The sequence below is a fragment of the Lolium perenne genome, chromosome 6, assembly GCF_019359855.2.
Source record: "Lolium perenne isolate Kyuss_39 chromosome 6, Kyuss_2.0, whole genome shotgun sequence".
Lineage (NCBI taxonomy): Eukaryota > Viridiplantae > Streptophyta > Magnoliopsida > Poales > Poaceae > Lolium > Lolium perenne.
The window spans coordinates 121,039,629-121,062,476 of NC_067249.2; the positions used below are offsets into that span (position 1 = coordinate 121,039,629).

General features: G+C 41.7%; 2 protein-coding genes across 2 annotated transcripts; both read left to right on the plus strand.

Moving 5' to 3' along the window:
* Positions 1–3,386: 3,386 nt before the first annotated feature.
* LOC127319514 (1,4-alpha-glucan-branching enzyme 2, chloroplastic/amyloplastic) lies at positions 3,387–14,859 on the plus strand. The gene is made up of 22 exons (XM_051349486.2): positions 3,387–3,748; positions 3,850–3,998; positions 4,345–4,574; positions 4,884–4,982; positions 5,073–5,115; positions 5,313–5,372; positions 5,847–5,927; positions 6,009–6,125; positions 6,295–6,378; positions 7,092–7,213; positions 8,116–8,235; positions 9,464–9,593; positions 9,686–9,796; positions 9,953–10,081; positions 10,656–10,759; positions 11,390–11,534; positions 11,910–12,057; positions 12,187–12,287; positions 12,596–12,673; positions 13,527–13,682; positions 14,108–14,182; positions 14,280–14,859. The coding sequence occupies exons 1-22, from the start codon at positions 3,616–3,618 to the stop codon at positions 14,361–14,363; spliced, it is 2,499 nt and encodes an 832-aa protein (XP_051205446.1). The 5' UTR covers positions 3,387–3,615; the 3' UTR covers positions 14,364–14,859.
* Positions 14,860–21,001: 6,142 nt separating this feature from the next.
* LOC127319515 (uncharacterized) lies at positions 21,002–22,099 on the plus strand. Its single transcript, XM_051349487.2, has 4 exons — positions 21,002–21,363; positions 21,466–21,576; positions 21,701–21,781; positions 21,875–22,099. Exons 1-4 carry the CDS (start codon positions 21,058–21,060, stop codon positions 21,947–21,949), a joined length of 573 nt encoding a protein of 190 aa, XP_051205447.1. The 5' UTR covers positions 21,002–21,057; the 3' UTR covers positions 21,950–22,099.
* The last annotated feature ends 749 nt before the right edge of the window (positions 22,100–22,848 follow it).

Sequence of the window (22,848 nt, forward strand, 5' to 3'; positions counted from 1 at the left end):
TGGTGGTTGTTGTCGATGCTGTTGCGCCAACTTTTTTCCTTATTTTCTCTTTATAGACTTTGTGCATCCTCGATTTTTTTGACTTGCTCCCGATATCGAGTTCCTGCAGAGGCTATATGTACTTTGATATCTTCTTGATATTAATATATTAAGTTCTTTTGTATCCTTGAATGATAGGTACAAACTCAATACACATAGTTTGCCATTTCTGAAATGTATGGGGATGACAATGGCCATGTGGGTGCAGTCAACAATTGTCTTAGAAATTTGTTCCAAGAATACATGGTCATTTATGTTCCAAATATCGCAACCGCTCAACCTAGTTTTGCTCTAGAAGCTTAAGTAAGTGGAGGGCATGCAAGCATGATGAAGTCATTGATTGTCGAAATGATGTGGCTGAAAAATGGTGCTAGTAGGAGCAAGTATGAACTTGCTAAGTTCCTTGCCGAGGAACCCGAATATGATGGTAACTTTTTTTTTACATATTAGCTCAGTGAAAGGCAAAATCATCTAGGTTTTCTATATTAGAGGTACTTGATATGTGATGTTTTTTGCAAACCCGATATTCACAGTAGCAGGGAAGACCGCGTTATAGTTGAGTGGGGGCTAAGGGCCTCACTTGATTTATCTTCGATAGTGAATGAGCTTTGCGGCTGTGTGAGTTATCCATGTTTAAGTTATTTTTACTTATGTGAAAAATGCAAATACTTGTTGGCTTTGGTCTTAGGATGATGATCTTTTTTACTGTGGCTATAATCATATTAGCGGAGTAATGCTAATAATGATTACATGTATTTGTCTAAATGATATCTTAAATTGGAACCTATATTTGAATTCAGAGATGGTGTTGCTCATGTTCTTGCCTTCTACGCCGATGGGTTCATCTATTTGGTTCCCTACTTCTCTGATTGGCTCTCATGATATCACGTGTATTCACACGGTGAACCATGTCCTCAATTGTTGCCTCACAGACTTGAGTACTTGACATCTATCTGAATCTGAATTTGAGAAATTGTCTCACCATTAGTGAATGCAGCCATTCTAACCTTAACAAACGTATATGTTTGTTTGTTCGTTTGTTTTGCAGGTCACAATATGAAGAAGAAGGCTAAAATGTAGTTTAGGGACTTTTCCTTTTTTCTTCTTCTAAACATTGTACTTATAATTTCTTTTGTTTGTTCTCTGTAAAATAAATGTGCAATATGTTGATATCATTTCTTTATTGTAATTGTATTTTATCTTTATTAGTTCAATTTTCTTATATATGTAATACAAATATGATTTGAATTTCATGAGTTCAAGCTCTAATTTCAATTCAAATACATTTCCCCAAAATAGGAATATCAAGAAAGGTCATGTCAAAACTTATCGCATGCATCTGATGAGTTACCAAAATTCATCAAGATAAAAGAAGACTCGATCTCTCGATGTTTTAGGTTTAAACGCGACAAATCTCCCCACATTTTCATGTGCAAGTGCACAAATTCTATATCTGCCCCTCGATTGGTCCTAAACGTCGGGATGCTACAACGAGATTATTCCTCAAACCTGCCACTAGTCACTAATTGTTGCTTAGAGGTATAAATATCATTAATAATTTGTTTCGTTGCAGAAATGGACGTTTTATTATGATATATTTAGAAAGAATCACGTGATGGAGGAATGCCCAAGTCAACAGAACCTCAAAATGAAGTGAAACCAAACTTAACACAAGCATTGGTACGGTGAGCTTCGACCATACCGTCCCGCCATACGAAGTGTCGGTGGATCAATCAGACGAAACAGAGCAACTTCCGTGAACCCCACCCTCATCCATTGCCCTAGGGTATCTTCGAAACTCCACTACGTATCTCGCGGTGCAAGTAGGGTACTTGTTGGACAACTGAATCCATATTGAGCACGATTGTAGGCTATGGTGCCACAAGTATGCATCACCCACATATATATCTCTGATACATATTTATATGATTACTGCTAATGATGATCCATTTTATCTTCTATTGTATGTGCATAGTTGCAAGGGAAACCTTGGCTGTGACCTATTTCCATCCATCAATACAAATAAAAAAACATAAACGGTTGGTCTAGCAAACAAAGATTCCACAAAGGTTTAGAAGTATTGCTAGAAGTAATCTTCCGAAGCACATACTTCTCAGTTCGATATAAACCTAGGGTCTCTTTGGGAAAATGCTACCATACTACTTTCCTAAGATATCATTCACGGGAGCCCTAAGAGATCATGAACTGTTGCTCAACCTTGCCCCTTTTCTCTACATGCTTAAGAAGATGACCATCTTGCCCCGTACCTAACAGTGACGGGTAGATCGCCGCAGTCACCGGGTACACCGTCGCCATCCACATGAGATGAAATGCGACACTAACCAAACCACAAGGCTGTCACCGACTCACCGTGTCTCTATCCTCGGGTTTCTTCTAAGACGTCAAAGCAAGACGTGGCCAACCGCACTGATGAGCATGCCACATGGAAAGCAAACCCACAAATCAATGAAAAGGAGCAATTCGACTAGCGGTGTGGGTTGAAATGAGCAGCCGAACAGAGGGCATATGGATGGTCAGCAGGGATTTTCAGCAGAGGTTGGACGGCATGGACCACATGTGACATAAGAATCACCCCTTCCACACAGCTATGTTGTTTTTTCATATAAGTATTAATAGTATGCAGAGAAGTCAGATGCACATAATTAGTTTGCGCTAAAGTGTGGCGGAAGCATAACACGCATTTTCAGAACCTAGGTAATGTGGAACCCGATTAAATTTACTTTGCCACTAAGTTATATAGTTCCCCGATTACTAAGTTACAAAAATTTCTGGAGGGAGAAGTTTTCTTTAAACTGTTCATCTGAAACTTATCATTTTTTGTCTAAGCTACATACGTACTTTTAAATTTAGGTATAAAAAATAGTCTACATGCAAAAAATAAAAAAATTGAGATCCGGGAATAGTTTGTTTTTTCGGCCCGCACCAATTAAACCTAGGTGCTACTGGGTATTTCTACCCGGTGGTCTCGTCTGGACCGTCCGTCGATACTCACACGTACGCTGCAAGGTATTCAGGCGCGTGGCGTGGTGTATTGTTTGGGTGTATTGTTCATTTACATGAAAAGCCGGATGGAAGGAGTAAAAGCATGTGCACTAGACAACAACACAGCTCTACAGGAGTAGCCTCTCCGCCGTTGGTTTCTTTCCTCGCCCAGCACCGCCAACTCATCACTCACTCGCCGCTACACCACCTGTCATGCATCCTGCCACAACCGCAGAAAACCCCAGACATGGTTGGCCTTGGACTGTCCCGCAACGGCCTCCTCCGCCGGTGCGGCGCACGCTACCACCCATGCAGCCGTCCACCACCCTCGCGCGCGCGCCTTGCCCACGCCACCCGGTGGTCACCACCGAGCTGCCACCCTCGCGTGAAGCCTCCGCTCCCTCCTCCCTCCTCCCTCCGTGCTAGCTAGTAGCTATATAGCGCGCCCCGCCCACTCTGCTCCCCTCCTAATTTTAGCACAGCCCTCCTCATTTCGCTCCCGCGGCCGCACAGGGTTTAAGCAGGCCGGGTCAGTTGGTTCGATCCGATCCGATCCGATCCGGCTGCGGCGAGATGGCGGCGCCGGCATTTGCGGTTTCCGGCGCGGGGCTCGTCGGGGCGCCGGCTCCTCGATCCGGAGGCGCCGAACGGCGGAGGCGCGGGGTGGAGCTGCTCTTCGGCCGCAACAAGCCCCCCTGCTTCCCTCGTAATGATCCGCACACACTCCTCTTCTCTCGCCCGTGCCCCTCCTTCCACGATCAAAGGCTGATCTTTCTTGCATTTCTGCTGTGACGGTGCTGCCTGCAGGTGCCGTTCGCGCCGGAGGCTCGGAAAGGCGCGTGGCCGTGCGCGCGGGGGGCGCGTCCGGGGAGGTGATGATCCCGGACGGCGAGAGCGACGGAATGCCGCCGTCTTCCAACGACGGTTCCGTTCAGTTCCAGTCGGATGATCTGGAGGTAGTTGAAATATCTCGCCCTTACAAAACCAGTACAACTTACCACCGTATTTAATTGCATGCTTCACTTGAAGATCCTGTTTAGTTCTCTTCTGTCTAGCGGATTCAGATACTGAAGAATTTCCTGATTTCACACGTAGGTTGCGCTACGTCCTCTTTCATGCCTCATTGTATGCGCAACGTGGATTTCTAATTTCTTGGGGATTGGGAACTATCAACTTGTTAGTACTTGCCTGCATGATATATAGTTGAGATCTGAAATAAAACCGCTAGCACTGGACTAACTTGTTACAACTATGTACGTGTACCGTTTTTCTTCTGAACCTCTTGCCTGCGCATCCTTCCAGGTACCATTCATCGATGACGATTCAGTCATAGAGGATGCAGGTGGAGATACTACTGGGTCTTCAGAGCCAAATCTGGCTGCTGAAGAAGCTGATTCTGAAGGCATGACCAAAATAGACCAAGAATTGTCTACAGGGGAGAAACTGCGTGATGTACCACAACCAGGAAATGGAGAGCAAATATACGAGATTGACCCGATGCTCCGAGACTTTAAGTACCATCTTGGGTACCGGTATGCCTTGTTTCTATCCATCTTCACTTTTCTTTTTATGAAATTACCGTTTCAACGCAAGTTTAGCATTAACTGAGCTGGTAACCGAACAAAAGTACGACAGTACGGTAAGAACTGCAATGCAAACTACATACGCCGGACTAAATTGATGAATGTATGGCATGATGTGTTCTTTGTATTTTGTTTATCTGTGCTACTTGAACAGCAACGTCGCTACATTTCTGCGTGTTTCTTTTGTAAGAATGAAACCAGTAGGCCATGATCGAACTGTACTAACAATCTCACTGTGCCTTAATGGATCAAAAACAGGTACAGCCTATATAGGAGATTACGTTCAGACATTGACCAGTATGAAGGAGGGATGGATGCCTTTTCCCGTGGTTACGACAAGTTTGGATTTAATCGCAGGTAAGTGTCTTGACTAGATAAGCATGTGTCTCCAATTTTCTATGTATTACAAGAGAATAACTTAGTATCTACATTCCACTTCCCATGCAGCGCTGAAGGTATCACTTACCGTGAATGGGCTCCTGGAGCACACGTATGTTCTTCAGACACACTGACCGTTTATCTGAGCATTATACTGAATTATTGATAGTTCTATCTTTTAACCACTTACTGTTTGTCCGCTATCCTATGATATTTTGGACGGTCCAGATTTTGTACCTCCCAGATCAGCATCATATTAAGTTGCACTACTAGCTTTGTTAAGAACTAACCTCCTGCTTCTGATTGCAGTCTGCAGCATTAGTAGGGGACTTCAACAACTGGGATCCAAATGCAGACCGTATGAGCAAAGTATGCATGTAGTTTCGCAAATATATCATCTTTTCTTTGTAGATTAGTTTTTTTAGATCTGCTTATATCTATTTGAAAGGTATCAAATATACACTTTACATGTACGACAGAGTTGTGCCATAGATAGAGTTCACAGTGTCTAGGACTAGCAGTATTAATTCCACTGGACTCTGTTCTTTCACTTGGCTGTTGATGTGAGTCCATTACTAGGTATCAACGTTGATGCTTTTGTTCTAGGAGGTTGATAGTGACAATGTGCATGCTACCCTTTTCTGCGAGTGTTGCACACATATTATTATGATGTAGACATCTTTTACTGTTTTTTGGTTGGTATTGCAATATAAGACCAAGACTTTTTACATAATAAATAATCATGCTGGACTAGGTACACTAGTAAATAATTATTTATTATGTAATCATGCTGGACTAGGTACCTCATGGACCAATGCTCATATCCAGTGTAATTGCTTTCAGGATGACTTAGGTGTTTGGGAGATTTTTCTGCCAAACAATGCAGATGGTTCGTCACCAATTCCTCATGGCTCACGTGTAAAGGTAGTTTTATCTTCTCCTTGTCAACTATTTTTGGCTCATGAACATGTCCTGTAATACTCAGCAGCTCTTTTGAACATCTAGGTGCGAATGGAAACTCCATCTGGGATAAAGGATTCAATTCCTGCGTGGATCAAGTACTCTGTGCAGGCTCCAGGAGATATACCATACAATGGCATATATTATGATCCTCCCGAAGAGGTATTTATTCTCGCCTTCTGTAACTTTAGATTTCAGACATTTTTATTGGATAGTAAAAATATGGTAAGCCACTTCAGTGTTCTTTCAAGCTGTGCAACTTTCTATTTGCCTTTGGCATTTTAGTTTTCTATTTACTAACCAGTATGAAATTACTTACATGCATATGCAGGAGAAGTATGTATTCAAGCATCCACAACCTAAACGACCAAAATCACTGCGGATATATGAAACACATGTTGGCATGAGTAGCCCGGTATTTCATCTTTACCCTGTATTCCCTAAATGATGCTAGCAATATGCAGTTCAAGTTAATTTACAGGTTGTTAGAATGGTATTTCAGTATTGTTGTCCTGTTTCCTCTTATAAGTGATAACTTATCATGAACTCATTTCCTATGCCACTTTCTTAATAAGTACAAAATTATTTCCGAAAATCTGAAAATGGGGTTCCTGGGCAATATAGAACTAGTTAATACAAGTTCTAAAGCACATGCTAGACATATGGAATAATGTAATTTCAGTTCAAATATGATGTTTTGACTGTTTCAGGAAAATATTAGTAATTATTGCATTTCCAAAATCTGATGTCTATTTATTCAAAGCTTTAAGTTAAGATAAGTCTGAATGTTACATCTTTTAATGCTAAAATTTCTATTTTTCCAATAAAATTAACATTTTTATAAAAAATAATTTACTTTATTCCTTACAAACAGTTTATTTACATTTTTTATGTTTTAAAGTTTCATGTCAGAAATTAACCAATAGCAACTATGTCCCTCATCTTTTCTACATTTTTTCTCTAGACACATGATTTGTGAAATGCCATATTCTTATGTCCTATCAAACTACTAAACAATTTTATATAATTCTTTCATCAATTTTATTTAGTCCTTTCTAAATAATAATGATTATCGGTGGCCTTCTCATATGAACACTTCAATAATTACTGATTTCCCCGCATGATCAGGAACCAAAGATAAACACATATGGAAACTTTAGGGATGAGGTCCTTCCAAGAGTTAAAAGACTTGGATACAATGCAGTGCAAATAATGGCAATCCAAGAGCACTCATACTATGGAAGTTTTGGGTATTTCTCTGGATCGATTTATGTCTCTCTTTCATTTCTAGAGTCCATAGGACTTATCAAGAAACTCATATATCAACTTTTCGTCTACCATATTTCATCCTTTATTTTTTACGCCAGAGAATCCTCCTTGCTATCTTTCAACTACTGCATGTGTTCTCATTCAGATTAGACATCTTGATGTGCCAACTTTATATTAATATTATGCATGTATGGACAGAGATTTGGTGCACATGAGCTCCGGTGATCCCTTTTCAGAAAAGTAATTAAAAATCATATTTTTAAGTTTTAGAAAAATCTAAAAATAAATCATGATGTAGTCAGTATTGTATCGCACAAACATGTAAATTTTCAACTGGAAATAATGTGTATTTTGGACTGCACAAAAATAACAAATATGTGGATCTGAGTATAGTGATTCAAATCTCCAAAAAAATTCAGAATTTGTCATTTTTGTGTAGCTCAGAAAACAAAACATTTGTAATTGAGATTTTATACGTTAGTGGAATACATCATTGGCTACTTTTAAAATTTTGCTACATAATTTTTTGAAATATATAAATATAATTTTTGAATTTTTTAATACACTGAGATCACTGGTGCCCATGATCCAAAAGAACTTTTCGTGCATGTATGGCATATAATAACGGGTCGAATATGAAAGCATGCATGATAAAGTGATTACACACATATTGACCATGTTTGCATGGAGGGGTGGTAGTATGTTGCACCTGTCTGCCATACTAGCATAAACATGTCATGATTATCAGTATTTATATTAGCTTCCTTTCCAATGACATGAAAGTTAAATCATCATTCAACCCATTTTTTTATTTTAAAATGATATATTTTCCTTTTTGACACCAACAAAGCACCATTGTTAAACGTTTTATTATTCATTACAGGTACCATGTTACCAATTTCTTTGCACCAAGTAGCCGTTTTGGTACACCAGAAGATTTGAAATCTTTGATTGATAGAGCTCATGAGCTTGGTTTGGTTGTCCTCATGGATGTTGTTCACAGGTACTTAGTACAGTTTGCGGTTGATGTGTTCTTTTGATTTTATTTTTTTAAGCTGACAAGAATAAGTTGCGCTAAAATCTGTTTATGTTTGGTACTCAATATTGAAGTTTAATAGTTTATGATATCCAATGGCTTAATTATTGTCATTAGCCAAATTATTTTAGCATGATTTTAAATATACTTTTGAAGTTAATTTTGTAGAAGTTAATTTATGATATTATGCCTTATCGAATTGTGTTTTTTATGATATTTTTTATGAGGATTTGCCTTTCAGCTGATCTCAGCTCTTATCATGGTGCAATCCTTTGCGATCCCCATAAATTTATAATTCTCACAATCTAGTTTAACAAATATGTAAGTTTAATAGAGGCATATGCTTTATCAACTAAAGATTTCCAATCCACTCGGTGTGCAACTTCTTGTAATTTATGGACGTATAAGTTTTCTTATGGGTGGGTAAATTCATGCTAGTCTTGATTCTTTATTTCAATTCTCATGGATCCGAATGATAAATGAATCATCCACTCTCTCTAAATAGATAAATTACTATTTAGTTCTTATTGCCAATCATTATGAAATATAGAAATTTAACTATTTACTTATTGCTTTTGTGGTAGAAGTAGTGATGTCAGAGGGCGAACAATTGTTTGGTCATGTATGATTTAGTTAAGTCCTAAATTCAAAAAAGAATAAGTGAATATTTGCTGAATAAGATCAATAATTTTACAGGAAATAAAGTATAAGGATACCCATGTACCCGGCCTAGGCTCCAAAGAGCGTAGCCATGCAGATCCTTGTGTAGTTATGTACCATCATCACGATTACTGGAGGAAAGCCTCCCTTTTTCTTCTTTATGGGTTCTAGGTTATCATGTACTAGGCCTAGGTCCCTTTATATATAGGTCCTGCTGATGCAGATCTAATCTTAGCTTTCTGACTAACAAAATCTTTATCTATGGAAATAACTAGATAACTTGATATTCAAACAAACTTAATATAGAGCATATCACTAAACTGATTGAATCCCCTTCTTGCACCTGCACCTATAGTGCTGGCTCCACATGAAAGTTTCAGACTGGACTGTTCATGCAGGTTTGAAAGCCTTTCTGTTCTATAGCTTTACCTTCCTGTTGAGATCGATCTTAACCCATTTTCCCATGGACATCCTGGGGTTATTTACTCAGTCCCCTTTCCTACATAGCTTTATCTTTGTTTTCTGTCTCTCTCAGTCATGCATCAAGTAATACCCTGGATGGGTTGAACGGTTTTGATGGCACGGATACACATTACTTTCATGGCGGTTCACGGGGTCATCATTGGATGTGGGATTCACGTGTGTTTGACTACGGCAATTGGGAAGTATGGAACAATAGAACTCCTATTGCCATCTGTTCTTTATTTATTCCATTAATCTGGCTATTGATACTCCAATATTATTATGTTTTGTACAGGTTATAAGATTTCTACTTTCCAATGCAAGATGGTGGCTAGAGGAATATAAGTTTGATGGTTTCCGATTTGACGGTGTGACCTCCATGATGTATACCCACCATGGATTGCAAGTAATTCATTGCCTCATTGTTGTTATTTTATCTTAAATACGAGGGCAATTCTGATAAGATTGCACTTAGCTTATTTTATTTATGTGCTACAGTATCATTTTTTTATCCAAGCTTCCAACCTAATTTTCTTCTTTTAAAAACTGCACTACATTTCAGGTAGTCTTTACAGGGAACTACAATGAATATTTTGGCTTTGCCACTGATGTAGATGCAGTTGTTTACTTGATGCTCGTGAATGATCTAATTCATGGGCTTTATCCTGAAGCCATAACTATTGGTGAAGATGTAAGTGTTTTCTTATTTATATTTCAATATGAATTTATTAGACATATTTGTGGTGGCGATCGTTTTTGTAGGTTCATATAAAAATTGCTTTAAATTCAGAAATGCAGTGCGCAATGTGCAATTACTTTGCTATATCAAGTTGAGACCCGTGGGAATCGTGTCTTACATGAGTATTTTGTTATTGAAAGTACTATTCTTCATCATTCTTATGGCCTAAATCCAGTAACTAAGATATGCTTACTAGCTCCTATTTGTACATAAATATGCAATGTCATTTTGTTTATTGCTTTATATGAAATTATCGGGTAGTACCATGGTTAGATACAGGTCAAGTTCCTGATGTGCAAAGTTCTTTTCTTATCTATAAATTAGACGTAGGTTCCATGGAGTGACAACCTTTCCTTTCTTTAACTTTGTGAACGTCGGGTGAAATACAAGGTTATGGCGGATTAGTCAGTTAATACTGTAGGCCTATTCTGAGCCAAACCAGTTTCTAAAACAGAGCTTTCCAGAAAGAAACAAATAATAGCATAATTTTTCAATTGATGTGTTGCTTTTTCATTTGAATTTTCAGGTTAGTGGAATGCCTACATTTGCCCTTCCTGTTCAAGTTGGTGGCGTTGGTTTTGACTATCGGTTACATATGGCTGTCGCTGACAAATGGATTGAACTTCTCAAGTAAGTTTTTAACATGTTGGTATGCAGATGGTAATTTTTTAACTGGAGAAAAGATTACATTGTGCCCTATATATGAATATGGTTCAAAATTTCCTTTGTGTAACACCACTGCACAAATGGACTCAGATAAATGTCCATAAACATGTATCATTATTAGTGTACTGGGTTCAGGCACAGCGAGAGCAGTAGTTGTGACTTTGCAGTTTGCACAGTATAAGTGAAGTGGCGGAGGCAGCATCCCTGCTGCCCGGACAATTGCCCGGACTTCTGGCCGGCACAGCCTATTTTCATACGTATTTGACAAATAAGAAACACCCTAAGCCTTTGATTTTACTGTTTGCCCAGGCTTTAAATTGTTCTTGAGTCCACTAATGAGCATAACTACACACATATGATATAGTTACCAACTTTTAGGCTTTCGTATAATGACATCACACTTTCCTTAATAATGCCCATCCTCACTTGTATCTCTCATCATTTTTGTTGTCTCAGCTGTTTTAAGTTTCTATCCTTTTTACAATTAAGTTTCTATTTTGGAATAGTAAAATTTCGCTACTCCGTGTGCCTTCTGGCTATTGGCTCGAAATATCTGGTGCCTGAAATCTGAATGGCAATTTTCATTTTGAACAGGGGAAGTGACGAAGCTTGGAAAATGGGTGACATTGTGCACACACTAACAAATAGAAGGTGGCTGGAGAAGTGTGTTACTTATGCTGAAAGTCATGATCAAGCACTTGTTGGTGACAAGACTATTGCATTCTGGTTGATGGACAAAGTAACCACATAATTTCTCTAGTTACCAAACTGTGACCTTGCCTAGTGCCATTGTGCTTCTTCGTTAAATTTTTTACATCTTTGAGTTTTTCTAATGATATACACATCCCCCTTGATTTTCTAGAGCCCTAAATGGAAACTAGATTATAGGTTTATCTATGTACTAGTGCCCCTGCCTTTTCTCATATTAGTAGCATGCATCTGTGATCACTTTATATCCCATATATTCATTAGCTCTTATGCACTAGAGAATGGTTGCCACCAATATCTCTGTATAATAGAATTTTGTTCTTAACTAATCCTGTGACAACTGTAATTTCCTTGTCTACATTGACTTGATAATGGAAAGAGAACCTTATCTTCTTTAATGATGCAGGATATGTATGATTTTATGGCTCTGGACAGACCTTCGACACCTAACATTGATCGTGGAATAGCATTGCATAAAATGATTAGACTTATCACAATGGGTTTAGGAGGAGAGGGCTATCTTAACTTTATGGGAAATGAATTTGGACATCCTGGTGAGAATAAATATTTTCCTGCACGCTCTTTGAATCTTGATAAAAAAATTCATTTGTTTCACTTATACTTTTACTATGTCTGAGGAAGCCATTAATTTTAAGGTTATTGTTCTAACTTTTACTTTGCAGAATGGATAGACTTTCCAAGAGGCCCACAAGTGCTTCCAACTGGAAAGTTCATCCCAGGAAACAACAACAGTTACGATAAATGCCGTCGAAGATTTGACCTGGTAAACTTCCTTTGCACTATAGCTTCCTATTAATAAAAACAGTAATTTCTACCTCCATTCAGTCAATTAAGTTTCAGTTAAAAAGTTGAGTCAATTTAGAGCTTCTTTTTACCTCCTCAGTGCTTTATTAAACATGGTTCCCCAAATGATGTTCATATTTGTCCTCTGCTCTTATTCACATTAGTGTTTGGACAGGACCATAAATATTAATTTTTAGATAAAAATACAAAATCCATGCATCCTGATTCATTGATCTAAGAAGTAATATGTATCATCAATAAGAATTTTTCCTATGTTTTACTTGTCAGGGTGATGCAGAATATCTTAGGTATCATGGGATGCAGCAGTTTGATCAGGCAATGCAGCATCTTGAGGGAAAATATGGAGTATGTACTATTTTATTCCATTTTTGCTCCTGCGAGATTGAGTTGCCGTACTTATTAGCGTTTTTTCATTGCTTCTGTCGTGTCATTCTATTCATATTCATTCCGCCGTCACGTTGTCAGTCCAAATAAGGTTGGATGTACAAGGAACATCCTAAATATGGTGAACTAACCCACGTAAACAAACTGCAGCATTTTTTATTCCATATACTCACGTTTGGTGCTATATCTATGCATTAATCCTCTTAATATGTTGCATATTTGAATTATTAAGCTTGAAAATAGCAAAAACCATACCAATATTTTTGAGGCGTTATATCCCCTTTTTTTAAGAAGAATGAAAAAGAATTACGCCTCTATATATTATGGACGCTTTTTTGTATTCTCTTCTCTACCTTATTGAAATGAGGCATATTATGCGGCCGTTCTTTTTAGAAGTGATCTTTCTGTACTTTGATATATGCTGGATAGAAGAGTTACATTTTTACAGAAGGCAGTGATACTACTGTAAATCTTCCATTGTTTCCTTTAGGGGCACTCGTCCATGTTCTCCTTTCTATTGTCTCCATACTTCAACCATGGAAGCTAACATAAAGCTACACATTTCCCCTCTTTATTTTCTATACTTTAGTCGAATATGTCACATGGAAAATATTGAATAGTCTTCAGTTTGAAGGTGCTAACTCATATTTGAAATCGGGGTAGTTCATTTACAATAACTCATTTATGTTTTCTTCGGAAATATAATCATATTTGCTAATGTAGGAAGGTATTAGCAATTTACGATTATTGCTATCCTCTAACATTATGTGGCACCTACGTATGTTAGCTGATGAAATGGTCAATGTAATTGCAGTTTATGACATCAGACCATCAGTACGTGTCTCGGAAACATGAGGAAGATAAGGTAATCGTGTTTGAAAAAGGGGACTTGGTATTTGTGTTCAACTTCCACTGCAGTAACAGCTATTTCGACTACCGTGTTGGCTGTTTAAATCCTGGGATGTATAAGGTATAGCTATCACGCATTCCCCATGCTGCATTAATTTTCTGAACTGTACACTTGTTCTGTACACATTACCTCATGTTTATCCTTGAATACGCTGGGGGGTCTTGGTAGTCCGAACTCCAGGTATTTTAGTTCCATTTATCCCGTAGTTTTTTCTATTTGCTTCTGTAGTACAGGCAGACATAGGAAGCAAAGTACAAATGCTTGGCACCTGCTGGAATTAATGTTTCTGTCACAAGCCTTTTAAACTTATTCACAAGCTCAGATGACTAGAATTGACCACTTATACCGGGTGGTTCTATGCCCAATCTTGGTTCTTGCAGGGTTCAGCCCATTCATGTTTTGGAATTTACCTGGGAAGTTTAGTTGTAAGGCAGCTACAGATGAACTTGTTTGGTTGGGTGCTGATAATGTCTTCTTTCTATCAGGTGGTCTTAGATTCGGACGCTGGAATATTTGGTGGATTTGGTAGGATCCATCACACTGCAGAGCACTTCACTTCGGTAAGCCTTTTGCTCCGGCGTGGTGGCTGATAGTATGCCTGTGTAACCTCATCCTTGGAAAATGTGAACTGACTTGTGCTTCACATGTTTCTTGCAGGACTGTCAACATGACAACAGGCCCCATTCATTCTCAGTGTACACTCCTAGCAGAACTTGTGTTGTCTATGCTCCAATGAACTGACAAAGCAAAGTGCAACATGCAATTGTGCGCGATGTTGTTGCTAGTAGCAAGAAATCTCCGAGAAAAATCATTTGGGCAGTGCAACCAGGTGCAAGGTCTCTCTCATGCCATGAGACATTTCTCATTATGGCTTCAATAAGATCTCGGCTTCAACGAGTACTGCTGGATCGACTAGACAGCATGGTTTTGTGATTTGTGCTCCAAATTTTGAGGGCGTCGTGAGAAAAAACATGCTCATATGTGTTATGATTTTTTGAATTGGCGATGAAACCTCTCCCAAATACCAATGTCTTCGTAATTCCTGATGGCCCATAGATAATTGCTACTACCCTCTCAACTGCCAGTTCAGCATAGATGCTTTTCTTTTCTTGTAATGCTTGATTAGACTTATGCTCCATTTTCGAATGATAGTACTTATGATGTCCATTTCGAAAAAAGTACTTATGATGTTTTATATATTTATTTGATCAGCAGGGCAACGCCCCAGTTCTATTTTCGATTTTTCGTTGAAAACGAACCTCGTGGAATGACTCGAATTGTTATCTATCACTTATTTTAATGATTAGTACTACCCAGTCGAGACTCGATTATGAGTTGTTGCCGTGCTGGGCTGCTTGGGCATAACACATATGTTTGATATTAATAAAACAAGCCGTGTGCATCTATTGATGCAGAGGCTAGGGCTATGCTCCTTTATCAAAAAAACATGTCACGTTAGTGACTACACGGGCAATCGACCAGGGACAGAGAGCAGTATGGGTCTGGTCGGCTTATTCTTTACTGCTACTCCATGACTCGTATCTTGAGTAGGGGAGTCAGATCTGAGTGCGGTCGTTTGGCTCCGGGTTCTATTGGGTCTCGGTATTTTCAAAAAAAAATGGGAATCGCATTTGGATGTTTTAAAAACACAGTGCCACATATGCATCAAGATGTTACCTACATGCCTGCAAAGTTTTCATAGATATAAGTTCATGTGTGCGCTACAAAAAAAAAGACAAATGTGTTGATCTATAATAGCAAAAGAGCATTCATTATAGATCAACACATTTGTATTTTTTTGTAGCCCCCCAAATTAGCACATTTCTTCATAAAATTTATAGAATGTAGTTATCACCTAATACATAATTTGTGCACAGGATTTAGGTTTTTTCAAAATTTGAATTTGTATTTCTCGAATTTTTAAAAACCAGGCTCCAAGGAACCCCAGACCATTCTGTGATTTCCAAGTCAAATATACCCTTTACACGTGGCACACAAATGAGAGGTTCATCCCAAAGAGCCAACACTCTTATCCCTGAAGACACCTTTTTTTTACGTGAAGAAACTATATCTTCATGCTTGGCATAGGCGACTCCCATCTTTTTTTTTTTTTGAGGAAAAGCCACAACTGTAACTTTATTGATCTTAAAAAATAATACATTGTCTGTAAGATTGCCCAAGATATGGCTAGGGGGTTCATCGACCCGGTTACATGAGGTGTATGAATCAAAACAAAACCTAGCCATATTATGAGCCACTTCATTAGTTTCTCTAGGATAATGAATAAAAGTGACTTCCCCTATTACAACCATCAAGGTCCTGATTGGTTTCTTACAAAAGCCTTTCTTGCATCAGTTGGGCCAAAAAAGGGCGTTTGGTAGGCCACAACGAAAAAGATTCCCTGCATAGTACGGTTCTCAAAGCAGCCCAAATGCAGGCAAAACATGGCCCAAGGAGAACGCTTGGTTCGGCCGTTTCTCCGCGGCTAGGCTCTCGCGAGCGCGAGGGGGGAGGGGGGGTGTTGCACGCGTCGGGAAGAGCGGTAGATGCCGCGACGCCTCGAGAAAGTGCACCATAAGTCCCCTCACCACCCCTCTCCCCTCTCACTCTCGTCTGTTTCACTTGCCCTCTCCTCCTCATTCTCTCTCCTCTCGCCACTGGCGGTTGAACCGCCGTCGGTAGATCGAAGACCACCGTGAGCAGGACTCAAGAGAGGCCATTCGGTTCAGGCTCGAGTGCACGAAACCCATCTTCTCCTTTTGAAGCTAAGATCGGCAAGGACATCCATGGCGGTAAGATTCGAATCCAACCTTTTAGGCTTCAATGTTCATAGATCTGCCTTTCTACGATGGTCGATTTTGGCTTATTTCGCGCATGCATTCTATATATGTGTAGTTAGCGGTTATATTCGGTAGTTCTTCCTTTTGTAGCATGAGTATTGGCTTTCATTAGGTAGATCGGTGCTTGTGTAGTTGGTTTTCACAGCAAGGATCATGCATTTAGGGTCATTTGGCCAGATCTGGCTCTTGGCTTCATTAGTAGTCAGATTGGGGTTTACTGTTCATGCTGATGATTATACACTAGTGCTAAGCAACCGGGGAATTGTTTTGTCATAACCTAATGCCATGATCGAAGTCTTGTTTGATAATGCAATAGGTTCTGATCAAACTTAGGTGCTATGTTTTATGAGGCCTAACTTTACATGTTCCCGGTGATGTTTTTTATCTTAGTATTGAACCCTAGTTTGTTTAGAACCGAGTCCAAGATGAATTGGATGATTTGAAGAACAAGGTAGCTATGCTGAAAGAGTGTGCAGAGAACGCAAGCACAAATCTTGAGGGCTAAGAAGGGGGAGTGGGAGGGAGAAAGAGAGGCAGATAAGAAAAAGTTAGAGTATGTCGTGTATGATCTGTTAAAACTAGTTTATGCAAACAAGGATCAACTGAAGAGGATTAGGGCTATTTTTGATGAGTCATGATAAGCGAGCATGTAATGTAGGATAATTATCCTATGTTTACACCGTGAACCTTGTTTCTGTGTGATGTGTTGTATGATCAGAACCTTGTTCCGTTTTAACTTTAGTTCTTTGACCTGGGAACCCAATGAAGCCTGCCTTTGGCCAGTGATTTGAAGTGTCAACCAAATGGCACCAGATTTAATGATATACAACCTTGTAGAAAAGCACAAAAATTCCTCCTTGTGCCTTGTACTTGGTTGAATAGGATCAATTATGATGTTCAATGATTTGAGACCTTATAGTTTTGCTTGCATCATGCTTGGACTCATGTTTCTCTTTTGGCCAATGATTGTTAGTGACACAATCAAAGGCAAGGGGTTGGCTGTAAACCTAGTCCGATGTGCAACAACATTGCTTGTACACTAGACTTAGTTTGCGGACGATCCCTTTGCATGCTATATTCATTGGTATGAGGCCTTCTTTGTCCCAATTATTATATATCAATAGTTCATAATAATGTTGTGCCATGCTATAACTGTATTAATAAAAAAATACACATGTGGAATTGTAAACATACCAGGGTCCCTAGTGAGCATTCACAAACTAGTTCATTGAGGTCAATCGATGATCGAGGTTTCCTGATAATGAACACATACGTCATTGACAATGGAGTCATATCATTGGGTGAATGATATGATGGACATTCCCGAGTTTTGTATGGCTATCTTCCCGAGTCCACCTCCACAGTAGCCTATCTTCCTGATCTAGGTACAGTGCGACTGTGGCTAGCCTATGCCGCAACAGAAAGAACTGAGCAAGGGCGAGCTCACCAAGGTCGGGCCCACAGCCTGTGAGCCATTTCCCCACCAATCCATCCTTGACCGAGCAGGCATTCACCACCTCTTCGAGACTATTTAAACCACATGTGGAGCAATATCTTCCACCTTATCCCCTCCCAACCACCGGTCCTTCCAAAAAACATGTTCGCCCGTCGTTGCCCAACACTTAGCAGGCAGTCGAGTCGAAAATCACGGAGCAGAGGCTGGGAAGCTGAATGTTGAAACCTTCCCACGCCTTAGAGAGGGGTACACCTTCTGAAGCCAATCCCACCTGCACTGGAGTGTGAGGTTGATGAGTTTGAGGTTCGGGATTCCAAGGCTGCCAAGCAACTTCAGTGAGGCGAACTTGTCCCATGCAAACAAGCAATGCCCCCCGTTTATCTCCCTTCGGCCTTTCTATTAGAAGGCCCTATAGATATTAAGTAGCGCCTCCAGGACCTTGGTGGAATGTCCAGTGACATCATGGCATGGATGGGGATCGAACAAAGTGTCGTCTGGACCAGGATTGTCCTCTCACCACCGGTGAAGAGATTCATACACCAGGGTTGCAGCCGATCGGCTGCACTGTCCAACCGGGGCTGCAGTTAGGAAGCCGTCACCTTCCTAAGTCCCAGGGGTAGACCTAGATACTTGAAAGGGAAGGAGGCCACCTCACAGCCCAGGACCCTTCTGGCCAGATCCACCATCTACGTTGTGCACCGGATGGGATGGATGGAGCATTTCGCAAGGTTGGTGCGCAACAAGGACTCCACCCCAAAATCATCCACAATGGAAGCATATGTCAGAAGGTGACCCTTTGAAGGCCGAATGAAGGTGACCACGTCATCAACATACATTGAGGAGCGATGCAGGAAACCACTTGATTCAATCCTCGTGAGCAAACCATCCGCTGCTGCCCTCTCGAACAACAGGTGCAGGACATCCATGACAGTGTCAAAAGCAGGGGTGAAAAAGGGTCACCCTGGCGTAGACCGCGGCAGTTGAAAATGAGGCCGCCTGCCACCCTAGTCACCACCACCCGCATCGGCGTTGTGCCCAGCAGCCCACATATCATGGTAATCTACTTGTGACCGAAGCCTAGCTTCGGCAACATCTCAAAGAGAAAGGCCCAATCCACCTTATCGAAAGCTTCGGTGATATCCAACTTCAACATGATGTCATTCGTCATCAGCGCTGTGCAGGGCCGGCTCTGGCCCATGGCTACCTTGGGTGACGGCCTAGGCCGGCCCACGCGTAGGGGGGGCCAATATTTTATCCTCCCCTTGTATACCTATGTCCAGCCATTCGTTGGGAACAAAAATTGGAAGCCTTGCAAAGTAGGAAAATGCACTCATGGACGCACCGTTGACACTCCAACCTCCAGGCCTCAACGATTGACTTGGTATGTTCGTCCTCAACTAGATCTCTCGTCTAGTCAACTACCCGTTGCCCTTACGCTCGCTCCGCCTTCGCTTAGTAGCTCCTCACAAAAAAATCACGTCCATGCTCACCAGTCTCCTCCAGTAAGTCGTAAGTCTATGAATCTCTGATCTATTTCATCATCTGATATGCGTCTAATCCATGATTAAATAACTCAATTTCTTGTCTTTTTAGCAATTATGCGAGATTAGGGGTTCTTTGAGAACGGTTTGATTGGGCATCAAAAACATAAATTTTATTTAGGGTCAATCTCAAAGTTTTGCCTCGTTTAAAAATGCTAGTACCTCTGTCCATAAAGGATGTCAAAAATTTATCGAAATTCTGATGTATCTAGACCCTTTTTAATGTGTTGATACATTTGAATTTAGACAATTCTTTGACGTTCTTTTACAAATGGAGGGAGTAGTCAAAAAGAAAAATTGGCTTAAATATACATCAGCCATAGAAGGCCAAGTGGTCAAGGTCGCCCTAGGGCCCCGAAAAATATAGAGCCGGCCCTGGGGCAGTGCATTGCACGAGTTGGAAGTTGCCATGCAGGAAGTGACTGCGTATGATCGCGCTCTGCTAGGGTCCCACTATCTCTGCCATCTGGCTGCGAGACGTGAAGAAATCACCTTAGCCACCAGGTTTGCCACATTTTGAATCAGGGTTATTGGCAGAAGTCCTTAACCTCCATAATATCCTCATGCTTGGGCGGGAGGGATACCAGGTTGTCCACGTGTAGCCCTCGACAATCCCCACTCCACGGCACACGAAAGGCATCCATAACATCAAGCTTGATGATGTGCTAACAAGACACGTAGAACCTGCCGGAGAAACCATCTTGGCCCGGTGCTTTTTCCAAATCCTGTGAGCGGACCACGCCGCAGACCTCTTCCTCGTAGAAAGGAGCATCCAACTCGGACAGATCGTGGGTCCGAACGCCAGGAAGTCCAAGTCGAGAGAAAAGTCTCGCTCCGGCGATGAGCCAAGGAAGTGCTCAAAGAAGGCATCCACCGCGTCGGCCTTAGCATCCTGATCCGACACCAGGGTCCTGTCCACTTTGAGTTGCGCAATGAAGTTCATCCAATGCCGGTGATTAGCGTGAAGTTGAAAGAACTTGGTACAATCGTCACCCTCCGCTAGCCTCGTGATCATCGACCGCTGCCTAGCGATAGTTCGCTCCAGCGAGGCAAGCCCTAGCAGCTTGCGCTTGAGGAGCTTCCTGAAGCCTCTCTCCCCCGCTGAGAGAGCCCTCGACTCCATAGCCACATCCAAGCGGAAGATAATTTCTTGTTGCTGCCAATGAAGTGATCATTCCAGTTTCATGCGCATCTGCTGGTATGGTATGCCCTCGCACATGTACACATGAGACACCCACTCATGACCTTAGACACTCCACTACTCCAGCACTACTATGATACAAAGTTCGCTCAGGAGTTACTTCTACTCGACTTCTGTCAGGGTGCTCAGTCACCTAACGACTAATCTGTACTAGTATTTACATTTGCTCTTCTGCTTGGAGATCAATTAACCCCATGTTTGCCCTTCTGATCGACCGACACCTGCATGAAGCTTCCCATTGATGATAAAGCAATCAGTACGTACATATGTTGCTTTAAGGTTCAGACTGCAACAAGGACACGAATGATACCACCCAAATATAAGGGAGAGAAATCAGAATGCTAGCTGCTTGCTCCTACAACAACTTGGGAAGGGTGCAAGCTGTGATAGCTTTTCCATGCTGTTTGGTGAGATATTATATCGTGAGACGGGTCTAGTTGTCGTAACTGATCGAGAGCCTGAGATGGAGAAACCGGGGGAGATGGAGAGCGGCATCAGGGAGCAGCAGATGCAGATCGTGTGCGTGAGGAGCTCGTCGATCGGCGACGAGGAGGAATGGGAGTCTTCGCGGTCGTCGGCGCTGTCCCTGTTCAAGGAGAAGGAGGAGGAGATCGAGCGGAAGAAGGTGGAGGTGAGGGACAAGGTCTTCTCCATGCTCGGCAGGGTCGAGCAGGAGTCCAAACGCCTCGCCTTCATCCGCCAGGTTCGTACGTAACTACTAGCTCGATCGATCGGTGCAAGGATTCCAACTAGAAATGAACTGATGGCCTGATGGAAAATTGAGGTTTGTTGTTAACTGTTGTAGGAGCTGGAAGTGATGGCTGATCCGACGCGGAGGGAGGTGGAGACGATACGCAAGCGGGTGGACAAGCTGAACCGGCAGCTCAAGCCTCTCGGGAAGAGCTGCCTCAAGAAGGTGAGGCTGCTGCTGATTCTTCTCGCAGCACCACACTGAACCTTTGTTCTTCTCATTTTACCCTGTTCAAAGTATAGTACAAACATCTTAGCTTCTGTGCGTTGCTCTCTTCGGATGAGAGCAGGAGAAGGAGTACAAAATGTGTCTCGAGGCGTACAACGAGAAGAGCAGCGAGAAAGCAAGCCTTGTCACCAGGCTAGTGGAGGTGAATAACCAATACACGGCTTTAAGCTGTCACTGCTTGCAGGGTCCTTTTTAACCAGCAAAGCTAATTCATTGCGTCGTGCATTTTGAGCAGCTTGTGGGCGAAAGCGAGAGACTGCGGATGAAGAAGCTCGAAGAGTTGAGCAAGACGATCGAGACGCTCTACTAGAGGTTTCCAGTTTCGGCCGGCCGGTTTGGTGTGACTGCACGAGAGAGGGTTCCCAGTTCCCATGTGCATTTTTCTGATGTTGGAATCAAACGAAAATGTATTTTTATTGTGTGATGTGTGACTGGCGGTGAGCTACTCTCTTTTTCATTATCTTGGCATGTGCCTGTGCGCGAGTGGGTCCAACTCTATATCTATCTCTCTTCTTTCTTCTTTCTTCTATCTATACCTAATAATAAAGAAAATAAGGTTTCTTGCGGTCCAACAATTTTTTGACCGAATTACCCTTCCACCAAACTACATATTACCATCAATGCTATAAAGTGAAAAAACGTTTGGATATTAGGACGCTGGCTCCGGTGGTGGCGCCGCCAGCCCATACCGGTTAGAGTTCTTTTCACCCTCGAACAAATCTTTTTTCCCTTTCTTGCTTATCGACTGCACCCAACCGCACACGCTACCGGATGAGCGCGCCGGCTTGCCGTCGGTCTGGAAACTACAAGGCGCTAGAGTAATAGGGCGTACAGTGTACTACGGGCCGGGCTCTACATGAAGAGGCCGTGGGACCTGCCCATAGTGCCAACTGCGAAGTCCGTTTGCAGGCTCGTGTGTAGGAGCCGAAGGCTGCCGCCAGCGAGGCTGCGCAGAAGCTAGAGGCCGAGCCTAAGCATGCCTTGGAAAGGTAGGAAGAGTCCATCGGCGGGCTCGTGTGGAGGGAGCCGGTGGCGACATACTGGCCGGCGTGCTGATGCCCGAGCCTTGCTGCCGCTTTCTCTCCTCCATACGCATGAAGCCAGCGCGTCGCCAGGGATGTCCAGGACGTGACCAGCGGGATCGTAGTGAGGGCCGAGCAGGCGCGATAGGCACTTTCCTCATCTCCTTCCTCTGGATCCCGCTCGAAG